Raw genomic sequence first — 26,609 nt, 5'->3', positions numbered from 1 at the left:
GAGGGTATAGCTTTTATTTTGGTATAAGTAGAAAAGTCGTACGAAATTGGTTTGAAGTGCTTTTAATACAGTGACGTTTATATGGTGAGTATACGTAATACTTCAACAGTTATAAAAAGTAGTTTGAATAGTACTGCGCGAATATTTACGATTTCGACATTTAGTTGTGCGAATGGATACAATTGTATACATATAAAACTTCTAGGATGTTATGAGAGGTGAAACCTTGATTTTGGAAAATTCTAAGGTGATTTTATCATGATTTAGGCCATTGAAAATTTCTACATTGTACCAAACTATTTAACAATTCCTATGCATATTCACATTTAAATATTGTGCTAGCATGCCAAAAGCCATACAAATATCATTTTTCGAAAAGTTATTTCTGCTTTGGAATTGTTTTCCCTTTCGAGGGAGTTTTATTGTCGTACAATATGAGAAAATAAATTAGCTTTTTATACAAAATGAATGATGTTGAGCTCAACGATCTTAAAGCGAAATAATACACCAGCAAGTCCAGCTTGCCAAATATAGAAACTACAAAAACAAAATACAACCGGTCAGTACTTGGTACCATTGGCTCATCGAAAATTAATTGTTGGTGTACTTAAAATGTGGGGGAAGGAGTTTAAACATGCCATAGTAGTAAATGGTTGGTGCTATCTTCTCGGCCAGCAATTTCGCTCATCGTGTTGTTACCGGAGCTTCGGAAATCTTCATATCCATCTCCACCTGATATCACCAACAATGTTCGATTCGAGTTATGCTTTACAATATCGGCTTTACTACCGCTTATTTTAGATAAATCCTCTGAGCTGTCGCAATCCGGAGATTTAACAAATGTTAGAAACCTTACATGACCGGTATGTCCATGAGGAATTCCTGAAAAAATATCATATGATGGTGTTTTCTGATCAGTTTGAAGACACAGTGCGACCATACCTGTTACCACCGGTGGAGAAGATCCTTTGCTAATATTCGATCCCGCGATTGTGAGCAGTACGCCTGCGCTGGTTCCTACCCAAATCAGATCTTTACAAGCCAGCAACGACGTTACTCGCAGACAAGCTGCTTTATGTTGCCGTATTATATCATCACAATTAGATAACATCTTATTCACTGAAGGTGCCAAGTTGACTTCGAAAATAACCTCATAGCTGCAAAAAAAAGCATATATTATTGCGCCTTGTGGATTGGATGTTGATAGCTGAGATGTCGAAAGTAACTAGTTTACCTTTCGTGGTGGCAACACTTGATGTGTGCTGAATTCTGTACCGAAATCCACACGTACTCGTCTAATACTGTCATATTTGTAATTGGCTTTGAGTCATTAGAAATTTGGATTTGGCTGTCCACCTGGAAATAAAGAAAATCATACGTAGAGTCCATCGCAAAGTTGAGTATAGATTATAAAAAATCCAAAGGCGAATAATCAGTTCTGGGTTTCTTTTAATTCTTTCAATTCTATAGTTTGAAATTTTTTTCCGAGATGTAATAATTTGAAAATTATCACATATTATAGGAGGCCCATAAGATCGAGCGTCTGTCCACCAAGCCGGTGCGGATTTCAACAAATGCGCCCAAAGCCCAAAACTTTTATACGCTGAGCTGAAAATCGACTCGTAACGTCATCGTGATTTAGTTCATTGAGAGGGTTAGAAGCAGAGGGGTGTAATTGACATTTTGTTCAAATTTGAGTTGATTATAGCAAAAAATGGACCCTCCTTAGCCGTGCGGTAAGTCGCGCGGCTACAAAGCAAGCCCATGCTAAGGGTGGCTGGGTTCGATTCCCGGTGCCGGTCTAGGCAATTTTCGGATTGGAAATTGTCTCGGCTTCCCTGGGCATAAAAGTATCATCGTGTTAGCCTCATGATATACGAATGCAAAAATGGTAACCTGGCTTAGAAACCTTGCAGTTAATAAGTGTGGAAGTGCTCAATGAACGCTAAGCTGCGAGGCGGCTCTGTCCCAGTGTGGGGATGTAATGCCAATAAGAAGATGAAGAATAGCAAAAAAATGCTTTAGTTCTTTTAGAGCTTGGCGGCAATATTTCGTAATCATGTGTACGTTATTTACAACAAATGTGAAAATTTACAGAACTCTTTTGAACTCCCACAGAATTTGTCAGAAGAGGAAAAATATTGAATCTATTTTTCTCGAAACTAACATATTGTCACTTACATCCCCTTAAATTTGACCCCTCCAATTGCTACATACCGGCGATCATGGGAAAAGGTCAGTGACAAAATGAGCACAATATAATAATCACTCATATAATCTTTTGTAGGACATTTATGAACGAATATAACCATTACAATTCATTATTAGTAATACCGTAGAGGAGCCATATTCTGCGCATTTAAGAAAAGTTTGAAACAAAATCGTAGCTATTAAGAAAAAATAATGCTTGATGAATATCTTTATGTAGTAGATGTGTAACTATAATCCACGGAAATCTATGAACCATGGAAATTTTGATTAAATTGACTAACAACATATCTCTCGCGCTTAGTTTCATAGGGGCGTAACTGTATTGATCGATTTCTCTTAATCGATTTTATATTTGGTTAATAACTCAATTGTTTCAAAAGCTACAACCGTGATTATTGATTCTGGTGCAAGATACAATCATCCTTTATCACCACAAACCATTAAATCATCGACAAACTAGCGCAATTCGGTACAAAAAGAAAACATCGACGAAGAGAAGTCGATCAATACAGTTACGCCCCTATGAAACTAAGCGCGAGATCTTATTACCGTGATGTGCCCTAATTTCGCGCGCGCCCCAACTTCGCGCATTATAAAATCCTTTATTTTTTTAAATTTTTAGGTGCCAGTCAAAATTGAAAAATTTGGAGGATTACAAAATATCATTGTTGTTGAATGTTTTTCACGAAAAAAAATGAAAAACAAACTTGGTTTAGTACACCAAATAAAATTATTTCAATTTAGTCCTCCCATCGACCGCCATATTTGCTTGTGCTTAGCACAGCGACGAAGAACATGACCCAAGTAAACAAATGATTTTACTGTACTAAACTGGATACTTTTTGGAAATATTAGTATCCGTAATGCTCTGTTGGATATGTTTATTCGTCATTACTATTGAAAAGTGTGAAATTTTATGTATATTGTGTTTATTTAGACTTTCGCTTTGTGCGCGAAATTAGGTATATGAGAGTAATTATGGTGCCTAATTTCGTTTATTGTTGTCGCGTAGTTTCATTTGCAACATTTTAATGAAACAAAAGCTATATAATGCACAGGACAGTTTTACACTGAATAGAACCTGAAGAGTTCATTCCCATACGCTTTTTATCTAATTTTCAGGCGGATAACCACCGACATCGACTAATGTTGACTTGAAAAATCTTATAGATCAGTGCCTGCAATAGCCTGCAATGATGCTAAAATGTGCGATGTGTAAAATGATGCTAAACTTAAGATAAAACTACAGCAGCTTTTTCGATAATGTATATAATATTGAAGATGTCTTGTATAAAACACATATTTGAAGATGTTCTATGTAAGCGATAGCGGAATTTAAGACTTTATGACGTCTCGGAAATTTAAACTTTTTTTATACACCAGCTAAACATTGCTCATACAATGCCTTTTTTCTTAAAATATGGTTTATATTTCAGAAGAAAACGATATTTTAGGAATTATGACTTGTGTCAACCAAAATTCATGAAGTAAAATCTAAGCAAAGCTCCAGGGTCGAAATATAGGTACATACCATTTCGACTAAAGAATGGGTCACTGACGGCTGTCTGATACCGTTATCTGCATATTTTGAACAATGGATGCATGCTTCTATTGGTCAATTGATTATATTTCACCAAACCAATAACGATATTCAATTCCAAACATGAGCGAAGTTAGGAACACTTTTGCGCGAAATTAGGAACTATCCTATTTTCTTGCGCGAAATAAGGAGCATACAACGGTCTCAGATTCATACCCCATTTTTTTTAAATAGCAGCAAAATTTGCAAGTAACATTTTTTTGAGAACCTAGAATCCTTCTACTACGTGATGCAGTAGCAAATGTTTCCGAATGGCCACTACATGTTTTTTAATGAACGTTTGAACTTTGTCAGATCTTAAGTGCACGAAATTAGGGTACTTCACGGTAATTGTTTTGTAAATTGCCATATGGTTCCTTATTTTGCGCACATATTTTGGAATGTTCCATATTCTGCGCACAATGTTCCTAACAATAATAAAATAACAATAACTATAATAAAAACTCAGTTTGGTAAAATTTTATGTTTCATAAAATGGTGTTGAGCAATTTATACAAACATTTAATTAATTTTTGTACATTTTTAGTGCCATGTATGCTTTCTAAAATCAAATTTGTTTAACTACAGCTTTTACCGTTCTTGTACGCTAAGTAAAAGTAAAACTCAATGTTTGTATGTTTGTATGTATGTTTGTATGTATGTTCCAGCATAACTTCTGAACCCATTTACCGATTTTAACCAAATTTGGAACACACATTCTTTATCTTGAGGAGATGACGATAGGGGGGTTAGGCATGCTCTTTGGAAAAGGGGGAGGGTGGGGGGGGGGGGGGGGTATTGCTTAGTTATCGGCCAACTCAGTGTAAATTCTGAACCCCTTGGCCGATTTCAACCAAATTTAGAACACAAATTCTTTATCTTAAGGAGGGGACGGGTCGAGCATGCATTTTGGAAAAGGGGGACGGTATGGGGGGAGGGGTATTGCTTAATTATCGATCTACGCAGTTTATATTCTGAACCCCTTGGCCGAATTCGACCAAGTTTGGAACACAAATTCCTTATCTTAAAAAGGGGACGATAGGGGGTTTAGCATGCTCTTTGGAAAAGGGGGAGGGTGTGGGGGGGAGGGGTATTGCTTAGTTATCGATCAACTCAGTGTAAATTCTGAACCCCTTGGCCGATTTCAACCAAATTTTGAACACAAATTCTTTATCTTAAGGATGGGACGATAGGGGATTGAGCATGCTCTTTGGAAAAGGGGGAGGGTATGGGGGAGAGGGGTATTGCTTAGTTATCGATCAACGCAGTTTAAATTCTGAACCCCTTGGCCGATTTTGACCAAATTCGGAACACAATTACCTTATCTTAAGAAGGAGACGATAGGGCATGCTAAGCATGCTCTTTGGAAAAGGAGGAGGGTGTGGGGGGAGGGGTATTGCTTAGTTATCGATCAACTCAGTGTAAATTCTGAACCCCGTGGCCGATTTCAACCGAATTTCTTTATCTTACTTTATCTTTATCAACACAAATTCTTTATCTTACAGAGGGAACGATAGGGGGGTTAGACGTGCTCTTTGGAAAAGGAGGAGGGTATGGGGGGGGGGGGTTGCTTAACTATTGATCAACGCAGTTTAAATTCTGAACCCCTTGGCCGATTTCGACCAAATTTGGAACACAATTTCCTTCTCTCAAGAAGGGGACGATCGGGGGTTAAGCATGCTCTTTGGAAAAGGGAAGGGGTGTGGGGGAGGGGTATTTCTTAGTTATCGGTCAGCTCAGTGTAAATTCTGAACCCCTTGGCCGATTTCAACCGAATTTGAAACACAAATCCTTTATCTTACAGAGGGAACGATAGGGAGGTTAAGTATGCTCTTTGAAAAAGGGGAGGGTATGGGGGGAGGGGTATTGCTTAATTATCGATCAACGCAGTGTAAACTCTGAACCCCTTGGCCGATTTCGACCAAATTTGGAACACAGATTCTTTATCTTAAGAAGGGGACGATAGGGGGTTAGGCATGCTCTTTGGAAAAGAGGGAGGGTGTGGGAGGAGGGGTGTTCTTTACAAAAGAGGGAGGGTATGGGGGAAGGGGTATTGTTTAGCAATCGATCAACTCAATTTAAATCCTGAGCCTCATGACCGATTTGAACCAAATTTGTATCAAATATTGTCTGTCCTAAGGAAGCGATTTTAGTGGATGTGGTTAAGTAATTTTAAAAAAAAGTGGAGGGTGTGGGAGAGGGGGTATTGTTTAATTATCCATCAATTCAGCATGACTTCTGAACCGATTTATCGATGTCCACCAAATTTGGAACCCATATTATCTGTCTAAGGAAGACTATATCAGACTGGGTATGAGTGCCATAGCCAAATGAGAGAGAGGGTATATTCATTAAACGAACAGTTTAGTATACCTTTTTATCGCATTGGTCAATTCAAACCAAACACGTAAGCACGTAATCCCTACCCAAAGGAAACTATTATAGAGAGGCTGGAAGGGACTTTTGGAATGGGATGGGGGGGGGGTATTGGGATTGTGTATTGTTGTTCATCGGAATAATTGTATGCCCAGTGAAAAGCAATGATTAATGTGTTGCCTTCTGAATGATGGATGTGATTGCTTCTTCAAAAGTAGGCATTTGCCCGGAATAAGGCAATGGTGGGTGTGATCCCTTCTTTAAAAATATGCGTTGCCCGAATATGGCATCGATGAATGTTTTTCCTTCTTTAGAAATAGACGTTTTCCCGGAATAAGACCTTTCAAACCCACGATCCCTTCTTCAAAATCAGTCAATGTTTCCAAAAGCCTTCTTTTAATAAAATGATAAAGTATGAATAAGTAAACACAACTACCCTGTTGATCAATTGGTTTTATCATTTTCCGATTGTAAAAGAAAACTGCAAACCAAACTGGCAATTCCGAGCAAGGCCGGGTACATCAAGCTAGTTTTCTATAAAAATCTTGTTTTAATCAACATTTTTAAAGGGATAAAACGTTTCAAAAGTTTATACCATAACTGGATCTTAAAGTCCATTAAAAACTTCTTTCCTCTCGCTAGTTACGGTGAAGACGGGCGTGGCCAGGAGTAGTAATCCTCATGCTTTTGTTATTTTGGTTTGAGACTGGAATCAAGGACCACTCCCCTTCTTGATTTCTGATAGCATTCTAGATAAGGATCTCAAAAGTAAAACATGAGTATCACTAGTGTCCAATCTACGAATTACACCGTAACAATGCTAATGCTAATGCTAATGATTTAATGGATGAAATCGGTCGAAAATTGTCGAAGTTATGCAGTTTTTTGTAAAATCATGGAAATTGAATGTACCAAGATTGGCTGTTGTCCCGCTCCTAGGTTCATGCACCACTTCCAGTAAGCCTTTCTGCGGACGTGGAAAAAAAAATTAGTGTCAAAGTGCTCAGAATTAGGAGCCACGCAGAATAAGGGACGCTCACGGTATTTATTATTGAGCTGCATCGGAAAAATGAGCAAAATCGTTTCACTTAAATTTAACGATTTCCGAATCATCCATCTCACCCGTAAAATTGTCGTTCAATAAAAAAACAAAACAAACAACCATGCGTTCACTATTATTTTACACTTGAACACCACCATTCGAGCGTTTTGCCCCAGGCTCATTTATAAAAGTAATGAAAATCTTGTTGTTTTCAATAGGAGACCATTGTGAAATGTGGCTGGTTTTGTAATTTTTGCATCTACACGTTGAAATGATTAGGTATTCTTGTTCAATTTGTTGAAACCATTAAAAAAGCGATCAGTGCTGTGCTAATTTAAATCAAATGTAAAATGTATACACAGGATTTTGTTTTTACACGATTTTTTTTCGCTCGTATTTTTGTTCGTGTGACTTCAATTTGCCACCAAAATCTTCGCAACATGTTTCAAAAAATCCTAAATAATTCAAAGAAAAATCATATGGAAATTAATATGCGTTAAGCATTTAGGATGGGTGAAAAATTAAGAAAGTGTAAATCGTGTAAAAACAAAATCCAGTGTATTGAGGCAAGAACTATTACTAATACGTATGTATATTTACCTGTAACGTAGTTGTGTTGACCACTTTGATGCACCCTTGTATAGAACACCATAGTTTACCATGTACGTTGAGTAACTTCGTCACAGGACTCGTCACGGTTCCCACAGAAATAGTAAGAGGGGTTGTAGTGTTCCAACCGTCTAGAAATGCAAGGAGCTTCATTGAAGATTTGATCAATATCTTTTTCCAATCATTACTCACTGTGATCCCTCGAATAGATACAGACGTCACCGTTAGCTAACGAAACAAACACCTTATTACTTAAGTACAGTATGGAATAGACGGCACTTATATGTGGAATCTTAATTTTGTTCTTCTTGATACGAATATTATCGGTACAGTTGTAAACGTGAATGCAACCATCTTCGGTACCGAGCCACATGGTGGATTGCGACACGTCCGCTTCCTCGGAATTTGACTCTTGATGCCTATGCGAAATTGGCAAGCTGGTCGGCACATTTGGCCCAACAGTTATGCTGGAAGGACTAACCGATCGCTCTGGCTGGCTTTCGGTTTCCGAATCTTCGCTGGAGCTGTCAGACTCGAGCTGTATGTTGCTGGAATTTCTACTACCGGCTGATGACTCATCAGTATTTTTTCGCTTCTCGTGTGGTTTAGAATTGACTATCGAGTTGATGGAACTCGTTATGGATGCCGGTGGGTCTTGAATTGCTATGTTGATGCTAGCATTCGCATGACTAGAAGAGCTGGAATAGTTATAAAATATTGGTTTGCTTTACAATGTTATCGGGGGTAGGGTGAAATGGAGAATATGGCACTGTTTCAATAACTTAGAATGCCTGTTAAATGGATTAAAGGTATCTAAACATTACATACTGATGACAACTTTTATGTTGTAGGAAAGATTTATTAGTGTAATTGTGCTTATTCTACGAGCATAATGACGTGAGACTGCTCGAATGAAGTGAGGAAAGTCGTATGCTTTCATTTGAATTGTAGGTCGACTCACGTAAGGATAGACAAAATCGACTCACCTCACTCCACTCGTAGAATTATTACAAATGATCCAAAGCTTACCAATCATCGGACGCAGGAACGGATGCGACACACAGTATTCGTGCGTTACAAACGCCATTGCAACTGGTGACAGTTGGTTCCGGCACCAGGCTCAGAACACACACCTGGCCCACGTATCCATCGCTATTACACACCCAAACATCTCGCTGGATGCCGAGCGTCGGAGAGGCACAAGTGAACTGAAGGCCGGCTCTGGTTTTTCTAATGGGTACCGACACCACAAACTCTGGAATCTGAAAACGTTCCGGGGCGCTCGCCAACTTCTGCTTTGCCTCAGTGAATGCCTCCTCCCACTGAGACCGCTTGTCTGGTTTGGAAAACAAGACCGTCATGTTCTGAATGCCACCCCTGTGGGAAAAGAAAATCATTTCTCTGTTGCTTCGGGTTATGGCTTTAGTTAATTCACTACTTACGATGAATTTAACATTAGTTCCAGTACGTTCAATTGAGCATCGTTTGTTTGCCTTTCGGATAGTTGCCGTTGAACCTCTCGCTGTAGATCACGAATAGACTCTTCAAGCAGTTGATGAGGACATCTGATTCGAATAAGTTAGTAATATGGAGTTGGAATTATTATTTAATTTCTTTACATGAGTCACTTTCATAATTTAAATTCAATCTATTTCAGCTCAATTCTACTACAGTGATGAACTTATTTTTGAATAAAATAAAATTAATAAAGGAAAAAAAGTTACAACAGACTGACTGGTGGAAGATGAAATGGACTGGTAAGGTGAATTAACGTATATTAACGTTTTAGTTCTAATCCATGGACGCAGTAGTTCTAGTTCCCTAACAAAAGAAAACGTTTTAGGAGAATAATATAAAATGTGGCTCACCTTAGACTTGCAGCCAGATCAAATATTTGCGTTAACTTATTTGAATCGTCCGATAGATGCTCTATTTCTTTCATGATACGCCGAATGTTTTCATCTTTTGCTGTAGAATATAAAAAAATATTGAATAGTAATTTCTAATTCGGTTGAAACAAAAATAGAAGTTATTTGTGTGAGTAGATGGTTGTTAATCATCTCCAAGTAGGTGCCGTGCCCTGAATAGTACTATGAACAGTTTGATCAATGTTACAAAAACTGGTGCCCCAAAAGGGTTTTTTAAATCAGTAGACAAGTATTGTAGAAATAGGATGTCACAGACACGAAATATGTTCTGTTGTTATTGATACTTGATCTTCATATCATAACATATGGTAACATTAATCGGGACCAGCTGGGGCAGTTAATGCACGAACACGGATTTCCGGATAAACTGATACGGTCTGCTAAGCGACGATGGATCGAGTGAAGTGCGTAGTGATGATCTTTCGTGTCTGCTACTTGCCATCTCCTTGGAGGTGGTAATACAAAGCGCAGTGACACCCACGGTATGATTTTTTTTTACGATTTTTCCGCCAACTATATTGCGATTATGGCACGTAGCTTCGATAAGATGAAAAAAGCCAACTTATGGAAGATGAAAGAAGGTAAGTAGATTAGACTAATCATCCACAAGTCGATAAAGAAGTACACTGTAAGAAAAGGCTCAAGGGAGGACACCGTTAGCCACTCACAATGATTTGTATCTGTGATGACAAATTCGAGGCAGTTGAAAAATTGAAATTTTCAGAATAAAAGTACTGTGTATGGTGGGGTGCTACAATGTTGACAGTTTATTAGTAAGAATAAACTCATTGGTTTTGCTAGATCTCGTTGGGTCAATAATATTTTTAACTTTGGAGTGGATTAGGAAAAATCTACCCCTATAGTGGGTCTGACGATGATTTCGAACCACTACTGAACCTGGCTGGAATCATGAAATCCCACTCTGCGCAGTGGCGAAAATCGTTTTTTAGCGCGTTTATTCAATAATACTTTTATTATACGATTTAGCCTAATGGTGTCTTCCAGATATTTCATCAGTAAGTTGATGCGCTTCTTATGAGATATGCAGCTTAATGATCGATCCCCCTAAAAGTGAGATGTAAAAAATGCCTACAAGTTTTGAACATGGTCATATAAGCATAAAAGGCATATGGAGACGCATGGTGCATTATTTCATCAACTCCTTGGAACTAAACTTATTATGCAAAAAATAGAGGTTTATAATATTCTGCATACCAGTGAGAGCATATTTGCATGAAGTTATGATCAAAACAACCTGGCATGATGTTAAGGCCCACCTGAAGTTCCACAAGAAAAAAGGCAAAATACCGAGGATTGATTTCTGCTTTGAACAATAGAAAATTGTTTTTGATTAAACATACCTTACATCCGCTTACAACTCGACAGCTCAGGTATAATTGTCAATTACTTGTACTTTGAAATGCATATGAGATTGTCTACCACAGTTTGCCCCTTGTCAAGTTGCAGTTATATCAAAAAAGATTAAAAAATCCAATTTAACTGTTATAACTTTTTTGTTTTTCAAGTTTTCAAGTCGCAACATTCACCAAATGGCGTCTTCGTAGAACATGCAAAAAATGTAGAAATGATAATAATAAAGATTTAATAAAAAAAACATTGTTAAGGGGCTTTCGGCATAAAACGTAACATCAAAAATAATGAAATTACAAACTTGGCATCTTCGACAAAGTTTTTCAGGGAAAGTTTTGCTACAACTTTTGTGAAGACACGAACCTTGTATGTTTTAAATCCAATTCTAGATTTGATTGAAACATATTAAAAGAAAACAGGAAAATCCGCAATGATGTGGAAATAAAGAAATAAATAATATCTTATAGAGCGACCATTCATTTTAGTGCCTCCTGAAGGCTGGCGCCCTAAGCCAACCGCACGCTACGGCGCTGACCAGCTGCAATTAAATAGTACTATATTTAGGTGTTATTACGTATCAAATTTAGGGGAAATGTGTACTAGTGCAAATCGTATAATTATTAGGAATGTATCATTTTATCGTTGCAACCCCGCATACACAATGAATTGGATTGTGTTTATTTCCGCATAACTTGAGAACGGCTGGAAGGATTTTGATCCAGCACTTTTGCTCGTTCCAATCTCTTATAGGTTAATAGATAGTTTCGAGAATTTTTTTTTTATGTGACCCTCCACTCTCCCCCACACCAAAAGGCTCTACGATTGAGCCTCCTGGACATGGACGCATCTATGTTCTCAGCAAATTGGCAACACAAAAAAAACTAACAGTTAGACTAATTGCTGAGAAGTAAAATCAACAAAATAATAAGGGCAGTGGAGCAAAAGGACATGAAAATTGCCATTTTGTTTTCAGTGGACATTAGTCCTTTTAAGAAACCACATTACTTAATTTAATACAAGTATTTAAACAAAAATGAATCTTTGGAGGGTTAATATATTGCATCGGTAGTTTATATCAAAATGTTATTTTTCAAATAATGCCTGACACTATTTTTAAAGCCCTATCTATTTGTTATGCGCTGCAATTCTTGGGGAAGACTGTTAAACTTTGATGGGCCAATAATTGAAAATCGTTTCTGACCAAAACTGGAGATTGCTCGAATTTGTACAAGATTGTTTACTCGCCTTGTGTTATGAATTCATTAAGTTGTTTGTAAAACAAAATTATGATGGATAGTTGTGTTATTGATAACATCATGAACAAGCATAAAAGCTTGTAGTTCACATACTCCAATTAGTGGTAGTATTTTATGAGGTAGGTTCGAATATAGGTTCACTGAAGGATAAAGTATGGGTAGCTTGAATATGGTGTGTATGCATATATTCTGTAAAGTTTTAAACCTTTTGAGTTACGATTTACATGTACGGCCCCAATTCAAAATCAAATAGCTCAATATTGAGTGAATATGTGCATTATAGAATTGTAGAAGTATTTTTTGAGGGACAAAACTACTGACACATCTTAAAACTGCACACAATGATGATACTTTATTACAAACATGTTTTATATGGACATCCCAAGAAAAAATATAGTACAAATGAACGCCCAGATATTTGAAAACTGAGACACATTCAATTTTATTAGGCCCAAGTATTGGATCCTCTAGTTGTGGCAAAGATCTTCTTGACGAATGGAGTATCATGTACTTAGTTTTACCAATATTTAGTGATAATAGGTTGCTAGACAAATATTTTTGTATTTTCTCTAAATCGTGATTGATATGCGAAATTATAACTTGAGGATTACTATTGGGGTAAAAAAGAGCAGTGTCATCTGCAAAAAGTCTAGGGGTTCCTTTCAGACCAATTTTGTATAAATCATTAACATAAATTAAGAAAAGTAACGGTCCAACATTACTTCCTTGTGGTACTCCCGTGTTGATTAACTTGAAAGAGCTTTTTTCACCATCTAATGGTACGAACTGCTGACGATTATGTAAATAGCTACATATTATGTCATTAGCTCTACCTCTGATACGATCGAGCTTCTTAAAAAAGATTTCATGATTCAATGTATCAAAAGCCTTCTTCAAATCGAGAAGCAGAGCGCCTACGTGTTTTTTTGAGTCTATATCAGATATCAAACTATCAACTAACTCAGTAATGGCTATAGTTGTACTACAGCCTTTCCTAAAGCCATATTGCATACTATAAAGTACGTTATTCCGTTCAATGAAGGTTAACAGCCGGTTGACTAAAAGCTTTTCAAAAATTTTGTTAAAAACTGATAGCGTGGATATGGGTGGGTAATTATCCGGTTTGCAAGGATCACCATTTTTAAAAATAGGCACTATTCTGGCTAATTTGAGACACTGTGGATAGCACCCAGTTTCTACTATTTCATTGAACCAATCAGATAAAATTTTGGAAAATAAGTCGACATTGTTTTTACTATAATAGATGGAATGTTATCCGGTCCAGGACTTTTATTATTTTTTAAATCCCTAATCAACATCATAAGCTCATTAATGCTAACTGGTTGAATGAAAATAGATTCCGTGATGGAATCCACTACTCTCAAAGGGTCTTCTCCATTAATTAGAATCGTGCTGGCTAATGCAGACCCAATACTTGCAAAATGGTTATTTAGCACTTCACAATCTTCTACTTTGGACGTTGTTTGAATTCCATTTAATATTAAATTTGGTGGTGAAGTTTTTTTCGGAGAACCAAAAAGAGCGTTGATATTCTTCCAAAGTTTAGAATGACATGTATTGGTTAGCAGATTTTCATAGTACTGTTTCTTGACTTTCTTTTTAAGAATTTCTACTTTTTTGAAACGTGTTTTAGTAACTCTAAAGTATTCTCATCTGACGGATTTCTACGGTGTCTTTTCAAATAATTGTTTTTGATTTTAATTGGGGACCAGATTTCAAAATTCAACCAAGGACAATGTGTGCCTTTCAGTTTTGCAGCTCTAGTTACCGTAACAGTGCAATTTGCAAGAAGCTCATTATATTTATCTATCAAATTTTCAATACATGAGTCGACATTTTCCACTTCCCTAATGCTTTGCAAATATGCTCTAAATCTATTATGCAGAGTATAATGATCGACAATGTTCCGATATTGTGAAAATAGTGCAAACTAATCAGTTTAATCAAACTAATAAAACATAATTTTTCTATCAGAAAACATATTTTTTTCATTTGTCTATCATCCGATAAACACTTGTATAATGACTGGCTAGAACGGTTCATATAAGTTTCGATTTGAATTCTTTCGATTTTTCTAAACAGCAACAATCCCCACCTTTTTTACCTTCAGCGGATCATCCAGTAATCACGTAACACTTAGAGGGTGGGGGGGAAGGTTTAAGCGAAGTGTTACGACCCATACAAAATTTTCAAAGGATTCATATAAAAAGTGTAACATAGGCGGGAGGGGATTTGTCTTTATAATTTTTGTTTTTTTTTATTGTCATTGTTGTCTTTTTTGTATTGTATCTGTCTCTCTGTTCCGTAGATCACCGTTACTCTGGCAATCCGGAAAATGGTTCCATTCGAACCATTCCTCGAGCACGACAACACGTCACTTTACCACGCCCAATGCTCGGATAAGCAACTGAAATTCCCTGATCCCGAATCCTAAGCCCCGTTCTTCCTTAAAAAATATTGTAAACCTAACCTCGAGTCACCACGAGTACGTTGGCTTATGTCCCTCTCTTGTCCCGTAACATGGTAGATCATTTTGACGTAGTGTATTACGGTGTAAGATCTATCAAACAGAGTCCTAACCTAATCCATTTTTCTGGCTAGGGCAATAAGTTGTGGTAATAAGGAATTCATCGTATTTAGTCCTCGTTACTAACATCAGTCTCAGTCTATAACCTTTTATTGAATACGGTTAGTTGTAGAAAAATACTAAACTACAAATATTTCACTTTCACATATTATACGACCGGTATACGGTATACGACCGAAAACACGAAAGAACAAAATATTACTCAATTTTCAATATTTTTTTATAAATGTGTAGAACTTTGAAAATTGACTTTAAACCACATTTAAACATGCATTCAAGTTCATATTATTGATCAACATCAAAAACTTTTCGAAATCTGATCAATTGAAAATTACAAAAAAATAATCAAAGTACCCCGTCTAAAGGCGTTAATGTTACCCTGAAAATAGTTAAAAAATAGTCTCAAGAAAGGATTGATTTCCTCTTGACAATGGGTGCGCCTTCAATGGGATTGATCTCTGTGAAGGGTCTAAATATCGGGACCTTGTCATGATGCTCTTGATTTTTTTTCTTAGTCTCAGTGAGTGACATTTGTAGAATGTTGATACAATTGCCTGTTCACACTCACTTCCTAACAATGAAAGCTAAAAATGCACTGAAAATGAGGGCTGAGTACTTTAGTTCTCCAAGCTAAGATTAATGCACTAGATACGAGTTGCAAAGTTGTGGAACAAGATTCAAAGGAGTGTAATTATTGCTGAAAATGTAATGCGAAACAACAACTGTATTGAAACCGATATTGAGATCTCCAAATGAATAAAAGCGTGCTTGAATCCGCTGTATTCCTCTCACAGTGTTTATGATGTTTTTGCGGCAACTGGTTTACCACCCACTTTTATTTTATACCTGTTGCGTTGCAACGGGTTCAGACAAACATATTTCCAATTTCTTAAACGTGTATTTCTCAATTATGACGACGTTAAAAAATTCCTAAGGAATAGAACCAAATACATAATTGTTATCCATAATATTACATTGTAAATATTCTTCCTTACGCTTTTAATCCAATTATCTTACGTTTAGTGTTTGTTGTCCGAATCATTGTGGTCTGATTGGTAGTGATGTGGTAATAATGAAGAAGGATTTTGGAGATATAAACACATATCCTTGTGATCGGCTGACAGCGAATAGAATATTGAGGTTAGCAATATTATACATTAAGTGAAGGTGCAATTGAACTGTTCATGTGTAGTGTACTAACCTTCGCTCTAAATAATCGTACTATTTACTAAGGTTTTAGCTATCTTGCCGTTTAACTTTAGTTAGGATTAATCAACGTTTTTCACTTATCCAAATTCCACTAAAATTTCCAACTTAAATTAGATTTAAGCAATAGTTAAGTAGAAATAAAAACTAACAATAGTGCTGGTATAGTGTTTAGATACATTTACGACTGATTTGCTTCTCCTCTGTCATATAATCGTACTTGACGTATCAACGTTTCCATATCGTTCCAATAGATGACAAGCAGCCCCGCAAGGTAGTTGGATAAAAGCAAGCACGTACTATCTACGCTGTTGGATGTGTGGTGCTTTGCAACGAAACGTTGCAACACTCCCCCCGGTACTTTGAAGTCGAAAATTCGATGGACTTACGTTTGCGCCAACGTCCAACATTGCAGCGTTATCCGATGATCCGATTGTTTCATGCATCGGGACATGGCAAATTTGCTCAGTAACCATTCTTGGTCTGAATTAAATGTACCTGGCGATTATTTGCTGCTGTTGTGTGGTGTCGCTTAACAATTTCAGTTCCGCTGACCCTCCGTTGTTGCCATGCTCACGGGTTGATCATTTATGTCTAGTAAAACACTTCACCTTTGCGCCATCGTCAACGATTAAACTCTTTCAAATAACATTTCTGTTCGCCTTACGCAATGTACTAGCCATCGCAATGCTTTACGATTTGCGATCGTTTCGGAATTTACAGCTTCACAAATATCCAGGGTTTCGACTTTTCGTTTCAATGAGACCAAAGCAAGCGTTTTTCGGGCCAAGGGAAAATCTTGTTTCGTTGTTTATGTTGAGGATCATCTTTCACCCATCAATCTTTTCTCTAGAATTAGCATTGGAAGATGAACGAAAATCTTGCCTATTAGATGAAAATCCTTTTTCGTTTCATTACTTTCACCTCTCACTCACTTTTCGCGAGAATTATCGCAGAACAATTACAAAATTGTATGGCCGCGCCGGGATTCGAACCCAGAATAGTAACAATAATAGCTGTAGGAGATGCGCTTACTCTAGCCACACCACCACACTATCTGTATGGAAGCATTAAGTTATTTGATCTACATAAACTATCTCCATTTGCATTGATGATGCCACGATAAGACTCGAATATGAAAGAAAAAAGAGCAACCTAACCCAACGATTGGCGGCAATCGAAGTGAGCGAAAAATGATTATCACTCTCCAGGCTGTTTTTCTTTCCCGAAAAACGATTTCTTCCCGAAAATTTTCGTGAGGGAGCATCCTGTGCTCCTGAGATTGAATGAGCATTATGAACCCTGCAAATATCCAATGCGTAGCCCTGACGAAAACTGTCCCTTGGAATAGAGATTGCGTTCATTAGCATTAGCATTGAGCAATAGCATAGCATAGCATAGCATAGCATATGTGATTGTACAAATCGTGGGTGGCTATACAATGCTCAATTCAAGCTCCATCCGGAATAAGGGCGAATGTCGCAAGAGAAGACTCTCCCCGTCGACCCCCCTCCCTTAAACAAAAGTGACAAGCAGCAGATCTCTCTGTGGTTTATCACTTCAGAACGAAAGAAAACAATGCGAACTTGCATTCTGAGGTGATAAACTGCAAAGAAACTCCCTGCCTGTCACTTTCATTCAAATGAGGGGAAGTCGACGAAGAGAACCCTCTCCCGCGACACCCGCCCCCTTACCAGACAGAGCTTGAATTGAGCAATCTACTGTATATTGTCGCAAATTGGTACTTGGGATTAGTACCTTTTCCTATACAGTAGCAGTTGTACACCTGGCCACGTCCTTACAATCACGGAAGGAAGGGAAGGAATGTTAGTTCAACATCTACTAGTGAAGATGCAGGGAACCCATACTACCTTCATAGATGTCTCGGGAAGGAAAATTTGTGTTAGTGGGAAAGGTGAATAATAGGGAGCTCTATTCGACAATATAGAGCGTTTGTCAATAACAGTATATGCTGTAAAAGTAATAAAATATATTCATCAATTTACTTACGAACCGTCTTAAGGGAAAAACAAAACAAAACACAAAATTTCGGCAGATCGCGCGATCGTTCTGCCGTCCGAAACAAGAGCCAACACGCACTGAACTAATTAACTTTATTACCGGCCGCGCAATGCAAAACACAAAATTTCGGCAAATCGCGCGATCGTTCTGTCGTCCGAAACAAGAGCCAACACGCACTGAACTAATTAACTTTATTACCGGCCGCGCAATGCAAAACACAAAATTTCGGCAAATCGCGCGATCGTTCTGCCGTCCCAGGGTTGTTAATCGTTAATTTATCGTTATCGCCGATAAAGTTAATTGTGTTCAACGTTATCGGTTGCTACGATAAAGATGCATCAACTCAGTAATTATCGGAGTTCGATAATTCAACGTTAATTTAACGTAAGTTAACTCGATAATTTTGCAACAATGTGGTTACTAGATTACGAAAAAAAAATTTTGACAGAAGGCGAGAATTATGTAAACTGATCTTTTCCAAAATTTCTCAATGATGACCCTCATTGTAGCAGGTTGACCAGAGATTATTTTGATTGAAGCGGGACTTCCTAGAAAAATGCTCAATGGCGTATAGGCACGGAACGAAGAAAAACCAAGTGTTCTGTCATTGGCTTGATGGACTAAGTGTTTGGAATATATGGCACTGGCTACAAATACAACGCGGATATTTGTGCTAACCAGACAGACTTGCTTTGAGATGGAGACATATCTATTGAGAACGCATGATGATTTTTTCTTAGACAATCTTCATCGTCTAATCATCGTCTTCATAATCAAGAAGATGTAGCTGGAATCGGAATACTTCGGGATTTAGAATTGGTTTTCAACTGCTAAAGAATAATACAGCGACTTGTAGTATTTCATGTCAGGCATAGGTACCCAGTGAAAATACCCTCCGTGATGAATTGAGCACGACTCGGTTAATCTACTCTCTGAGTCATAAAATAACCATAATTATGTTATACATGTAGGCTCTCCGGATCTCCAAAATATATGTTTTGTGATTCAAACATAAGAAATACGATTCTTTATTATGAAAAACCAAGAGTATCTGTGAAATTGAATTAATGATCATTAAAATGTGTTTGATCAATTTGAACCCCAACTTAATTGCAAGATTTGAATGAGTTACCTAATATTTCAGGGCAATGCTAGAAAAGCATATTGCAAAACCAACTTGAAAATATTATTTTTTTACCTGCAGGACATATTACAGTTAACTCGATAATTATCGATAAATCAACGAAGACTCGATAACGATAACGATAAATCAACGCTCACTTTATCATCAACGAAGCATCATCGTACATTCGTTATCGTTATCGAAGATGGCGTTAAATTAACGACAATAATTTATCGATTAACAACCCTGCTGCCGTCCGAAACAAGAGCCAACACGCACTGAACTCTAGCATTAGCATTGAGCAATTCGCACAAATTCGTAGGTGGTACAAGCCAAGACTATTGTATGAGAGTAGCATCACTTTCATCCGTTACCACAGATATTGATTCGGGACTAATCACTATCTCTTTGATGGAAGCAATGCACCCTCCAATAGTCGAGATCTGTCCTGGCCACGTCCTTGCGAATGCTGAGGAGGGGAAGGATGATTAGTTGGACACCTACTTAAGAAAGATGCAGAGAACTCTACGACCTCTCATAGGTGCCACGGGAGGTTTTGGAATTGTGTGGAAGGTTATAACAGTAGGAATCGTTTTGGTAGAACGTGAAACACAGAAAGAACTAAGATAGAAATACAAAGTAGGAAAGGGACGAGCCTGGAATTGAACCCACGATCTCCTGCTTATAAGGCAGAAGCGGTAGCCACTATACCACCGAGCTCGTCCCTTGGAATAGAGTTTGCGTTCATATGCACTTAGTGCGTCTGGCGCCAACATCACGAAAATCGTTTGCCGTTTCTGATGATTTGCTGTCCAAACCGTGCACGAGAGACGGCACCTACATCCAAGAGCAAGTTTTCTCCGCAACTGTGTACCTGCATTGATTACGGGCCGTTGTTCTCGAAAACCTCTCTGGCTATTTTGCTTTAGGCTCTCAGTATTCATGTCTATCGTTAAGCACACACTGGAATATCGGATGTTTGCACAACTAATTTCAACCATGCGTTGAAAGCCGTTAGAAGTGTCCACCGATGTTTCAAACTGCAGAGAACAGTAGTGCGCGTGAATCTATCAATGAGCCTTTGAAGACGGTACGTCCAGTTCATTTGCGTTTTCATCCCGTAGATATCTGCGTTCTGGCATGCCGATTGCTTGTCCCGAATCTTACACTCTAACATGTGTTCGATATTGTGTGTACGGTTGAGTGACGAATGAACCCTAATATAAGCAAGGTTGAGTGTGTCTATCGACTTGAAAGTATTCCCCGAACGCCGATGCAGATGATGTAAATCCTGTTCACTTGAAAAACTGGATGATTGGGTATAGCAGTCCGTAAAAAGAGGTAGCTTCTCTGGAGTCCCTCGCATAGAAAGCTCATTTGAAACAACGCATTGCACGGTTGATTTGTTGTTAATTTGCTCGTGCGGAAGTGTAAATGACTGAAAGTCCGAATGTCGATACGAGTCAAATGAATTAGCATCGTAATGCAATTCCAAACCGCTGTGTTTCCTCTGTTGAGCTTCGCTAGTTTTGCTATTCATCGCCCTTAATCGTCTTTCAAGACACTCCATTCCGAGTTCCACTCCCTTCTGCAGCATTTCAAATACCCTTTCGTTCCTCGTAAAATGACGGTATTCATCATCCAGCGCTGTCCTATTATCTATAGACAGCATTGTGGATTTCGCACCAGCTAAGGGCATAGTTGGTAAGACAAAAAAACCATTCCGAATTTCACTTGTCTCCTTTCGGCAGTAGCGCTGGTGCTGCAGACAACTTGTTTCCAACTTTAATTCGCGATCGTTCTCATCAGTTGTGATCTTGATGGTCTGCCGAGGTCTGCCGCTGCTTCGTTGAATTGCACTGCATTCTTGTCACCAGCTGTTGAAATTCTGTGAGTTGTACACGTTGATATTTCTGTTTGTCGTCTAACTTGTCGCACTGTTTCGTACTGGAACCATTAAAAGTGCCGAGGTGACTTGAGATATTCGCCTTGTCTTGCAATGCACATCTCCAGTTCATTTTCTCGGTTTCTTTCACACACGCCCATGCACTTCAATGCGTAAATTTCATCCAAACAGTTTGGTTGATGTCCGGAACATCCTACGCTCTGCAGCTCACAGTGGACTTTATGCCTTCTTGGTTCTCAAACCACATCCTATCCTCGCCAACCGCGAATAAACGATTTTTTTAATATGTTGCGTTGCAACGGGTTCAGACAAACATATTTCCAATTTCTTAAACGTGTATTTCTCAATGATGACGACGTTAAAAAATTCCTAAAGAATAGAACCAAATACATAATTGTTATCCATAATATTACATTGTAAATATTCTTCTTTAGGCTTTTAATCCAATTATCTTACGTTTAGTGTTTGTTGTCCGAATCATTGCGGTCTGATTGGTAGTGATGTGGTAATAATGAAGAAGGATTTTGGAGATATAAACACATATCCTTGTGATCGGCTGACAGCGAATAGAATATTGAGGTTAGCAATATTATACATTAAGTGAAGGTGTAATTGAACTGTTCATGTGTAGTGTACTAACCTTCGCTCTAAATAACCGTACTATTTACTTAGGTTTAAGCTATCTTGCCGTTTAACTTTAGTTAGGATTAATCAACGTTTTCCACTTATCCAAATTCCACTAAAATTTCTTATCTTATCTTAACTTAAATTAGATTTAAGCAATAGTTAAGTAGAAATAAAAACTAACAATAGTGCTGGTATAGTGTTTAGATACATTTACGACTGATTTGCTTCTCCTCTGTCATATAATCGTACTTGACGTATCAACGTTTCCATATCGTTCCAATAGATGACAAGCAGCCCCGCAAGGTAGTTGGATAAAAGCAAGCACGTACTATCTACACTGTTGGATGTGTGGTGCTTTGCAACGAAACGTTGCAACAATACCGTTTTGACTCAAATTCCGAACATGACTCAAATTCCGAACAGTCGCGTTTAAACGGTCATTTGAACCTTATTCGCGTAGTTTTCTCCATATGATCTTGAATTCTTTTGCAACATTGGTCCTCCGTACAGAAAACCGATGAAATTCTTAGTTTTAGGGTGCTAAAACGCTAGTGTTCGGAATATGAGTCATGTTCATGATTTGATTCACTCAGTGACATTAGTGTTGGGGATTTTGGATTTGGAAAACTCAATTTCATTGCTTCTCAATAGTAATGGAGCAATTCGACATGCACTTAAACACTAAGGACAAATAGGAAATGCCGATTTGGGCAACAGTTTGGTATTAACAGCGATTCGCATAAATTCGCAGGTGTTACAAGACTTTTATCTTACTTACATCCGTTAACACTTTATAAGGCAGTGGCAACTATATTGCCACCAACAAATTATATATTTTTTTGTTTAATAACAAGAGCTCTATTTATTATTTTCCATGTAATGGCTATATTTGCTATCTAGTAACTCCCCAGATGAATTTGAGCAATAAAAAAAATTAAATGTCAATTTGAGAACAGTTTTTTTACGAACAGATCGTAAGTTTCGAGTGGAAGAAGGATTTTCAGTTATAATTCGTTAAAATACGACAAAGATATTTTTTCCCGTTGGTATTATTTATTTTGAATCTCCTGTGTTAGATTATGGCTTGAAAACCGTGAAAAATGCTTTGCCCTTCTGTATATTTAGTTTTTGGGTTTTTGACGAAATTGTAGAACTCTTCCCTAAAAAATGTAAAGTGCCTTGATTTGACTGTTTTTACGTAAAACCTAATTTAAAAAAAAAATTTCATTTATTTTTGTTGTTGCCTGTTTTCCCCGTTTTCCCACTTGCAAGGCAGTGGCAACTATATTGCCACAAATGTTGTCCTGCTTGCCGGGCAGTGACAACTATATTGCCACCAATTTTTCAATGTTTCTAAACTGTTTAATGTATAACAAACAAACATTTGAGTTTAATACCATGTCAACATTGTGTCCTACTGTTGTTTTTGTTAATGTATTGTTCAGATTCGTCTGCCTTATAAAGGGTTAACACAAATAACGGTTTTGGACTAATCACTGGAGCAAGGCACTCTTCAACAGTCGAGATCTGTTCTGACCACGTTCTTGTAAATGCTGGAGGGAAAAGCAAGGTTAGTTGGGACACCTATACTTATCGGTGCCACGATGCTTAGGAACTGTTAGTGTGGAAACAGTAACGATAGGAATCGTTTTAGTAGAACGTGAAACACAAGAAGAACTAAGGCATACAGAATAGGAAAAGAGGCGAGTATGTGATCAAACCCATGACCTCCTGCTCATAGGCAAAAACGATAGCCACTAGACCACCGAGCATGTTTCCGATTTGAGCAACAGTTCTGGTATTTAGAAATCGGTTCACATTCTACCTATACTGCCGCTGAAAGCATAACTGTTCCATGTTGATATGAAATCCATTTCAATATGGAAAAATTATGCTTGCAATATAATCAATTCTAAAAATAATCAGGACTTGGGCTGGAATATTTATATAATTTATAGAAGAAGTCACGGGTCACAGAAATTAAAAAAAATCGACTACTAAGATTTCATATTACCTCCTAGATCAAGCGATCCAAAGCAAACTTCCAAAAAATCGCATGATTGTCAAAGAATCTGTTTTGGGAGAATCCCTTACGGATCAGATTTAGAGCGGTCTTTGGTATGTTTCTGGTTCAATAGAGGTTTGAAGAAGACTTTTTCCGTGGCCTTCTAATAATCAATTCAATCGTGCTTCATCATAACTTCAAAAAAAAATTAATCGCATTTGCAGATTTAATAAAAAAATAAACAACAGTTCCTATTTTACCTTTGGGAAGATCCATTAATTACGTAACGCAAAAATTGGGCATTTTCAACCAACCCGTGAGCAACTTGACGTCTCCAGTACATTGTCAGTGTACCCCGAAAAATTGGTTCAGGTGGTTCTGTCAAACTTACTTATATCGGGAACATTTCTCGATTATGGCGTAAAAGGTTAAAGATAAACCTAATTTTATTTATTTTTTTTATTATAACACAATTGCATTACTCATTAGTTATTTTGGTATAGGCTCGTATATGCTCAAGCACTACGGGGCTGGGTGCTCAGAATATAGATCACTACTACGTGGTTTGTTGCTGGATTATTCGAAACAATTAATTATAGGGGTACCGTCAACTGGGGGGAAGATGATCATTGAGGTGAAGATGATCATTTGATGTGTCAGTCAAAAGTGCCAATTTTTTTTATGAAACGGTAGTCAACAATATTCTCCGTTCAAGTAATGTTACCGCTAGGTAGAAATCCGAGTTTTTCGATTATAATCATGGAAATGTATTTTGTGGAAGAAAGAGAGAAATATTCATAAATGACGCTATTTTCGTTTCAAATATTGACTTCTTAGACTTCTTTACGTAGTAAATTCAACATTCATACAAATAACCTAGTGTATTTTGACTACTAGGTCATAATGGTTTTAGTAGAGCTGTCTTGATCAACTTCACCCCAAACCAGATTATTCAAAAAATGTGTGATAATTTAATTTATTTTAATAAATGCGAACGCATTTCAGAAAACTAAAGTTGTTGATTATTGCAACGTATAGCAGTACATATTTTGAAAATATTTGTTTCGATTTAAAATGTAAACACACATTGTTATTGCATGTTTTGTCTTAAAAATGATCATCTTCCCCCCAGTTGACGGTACCAACTCGGGAACAACTTGACATCTGTTACAGTAGTACATATATAGTAGTAGTACATATATAGTACCATATCACTATACCCCGAAATTTTGGTAATTTTATTTGGTTCAGTCAAACTTGTGATTATCTGAATCAATTTATGAAAAAAGGGAAAACGAAGGTAATGTCCAGTACTAAATAACGTGACAAAAATCATCATTCTAGAATTAATATTAGGAAAGAGGCGGTAGCTGATGACTTTAAGATGACCGACTGAAGGTTGAAGGAGCGATTGCTGAAACAAATCAAATAGCGAAAATTTTATCGTCGGCCAATTTTGATCGATAGCGCTCAAATGTCGCATAACTTGGAAATATATAAGAATTTCGCAGGTCGAATATGTTTTGTGAAGTATTAATGGGTGAACTGTGCTGGAAATACAGAGGAGGAAAGTAAAGTTATTAGATAAATGGGCACGGAAGATGTCGCTTTTTAAAATAGCTTATAAAAATCTAACGCAAATCATCCTTTTCATTTTTAATTTTTTTTGGAAAAGATGTTTAATTTTGATACACATAGTTAAGTTTGCCATTTTAAGGTGTTTTAATGAGATATTGCGAAAAAAGATTCAACTGCCGGTGGGACTTGAACCCACACTATTCCATTAAGTACACGGACGTATTACCAATTATACAACAGCTGCCCTTACGAGAAGTTGTTCCATAACCAGCTAATAACGATGGGATATCAGTCAATTCCCCGTATCTATAGAATCTGCTTTGGCAACATTTTGCACCCTGTTCTCTCTACCCTTAATACGATAATAATCTCCCTACTCTTAATATGATTTATTTTTAATTCATAGTAAATCTTCGCGAAATATTTCTCTATAGTTAATCCGATTGTCAAATCCATACAAATCAACCAAAATAAACCCACAGCCATTTGAAAACAGACAAGATAATATATTTAAATGAGTGTTTGTACTTTTTTTCTGGAAAAAATTGATACTGCCGGTAAAACTAACCTTACACCTTGGGAAAACCTTCCGCCGGATTTTGGTCCCCGCGTCCCGTGTATTTTAAATGGAGCCGGGATTGCGATTATCCGAGCTCAATTTCGAATAATTCGTGCCCAACATCGCATAATATGTAAAAGACCCTTGAAAAAATTCACGAACCAAATTCCGAGGTGTGAGGCTACCTTAATATGAAAGTATGGGTTGGAAAGTATCTCGACTTCCCTCAAGCAAAAAGATGTTGCAGTTGAAATTATCGTACCGAGGGTTAATTTAAGAATATGCACGTTAAACCCGTACATCATTACGCGCAGTGAAAATAAACTGTGGTGTTTATTTATTCAATTAAAAAGGCACATCGATTTAAATACTCTACAAAACTATCCTTCGTAACGAAAATAACCACTTTCTCGTACGCAAGGTGTAACGAAAAGGCTATATATTCACTTCCAAGATGATTTTGTGATAGAAGGTCCGGAGACCCATAGTGTTATATACAAATCTACTCAGCTCGACGAATTAAGATGATGTCTGTCTGTGTGTATGTGTGTGCGTGTGTGTATGTATGTTCGAAAAAAACCCACTCATCTTTTAGACACTTAT

The 26,609-nt window shown here is 37.4% G+C and overlaps 1 protein-coding gene across 1 annotated transcript in view; it reads right to left on the bottom strand.

Moving 5' to 3' along the window:
• Positions 1–491: 491 nt before the first annotated feature.
• Positions 492–26,609, bottom strand: part of LOC134226403 (uncharacterized) — a 197,557-nt gene continuing 171,439 nt past the window's right edge. Inside the window, 8 exon segments of the mRNA XM_062707163.1 lie at positions 492–882; positions 943–1,157; positions 1,235–1,356; positions 7,809–7,948; positions 8,010–8,515; positions 8,847–9,194; positions 9,260–9,382; positions 9,686–9,785. Coding sequence (XP_062563147.1) covers positions 629–882; positions 943–1,157; positions 1,235–1,356; positions 7,809–7,948; positions 8,010–8,515; positions 8,847–9,194; positions 9,260–9,382; positions 9,686–9,785 — 1,808 coding nt within the window. The 3' untranslated portion in view covers positions 492–628.

The sequence above is a fragment of the Armigeres subalbatus genome, chromosome 3 (genome assembly GCF_024139115.2).
Source record: "Armigeres subalbatus isolate Guangzhou_Male chromosome 3, GZ_Asu_2, whole genome shotgun sequence".
Classification (NCBI taxonomy): domain Eukaryota; kingdom Metazoa; phylum Arthropoda; class Insecta; order Diptera; family Culicidae; genus Armigeres; species Armigeres subalbatus.
Note: the sequence above shows the minus strand (reverse complement) of the source record. Positions and strands in the feature narration are given on the sequence as shown.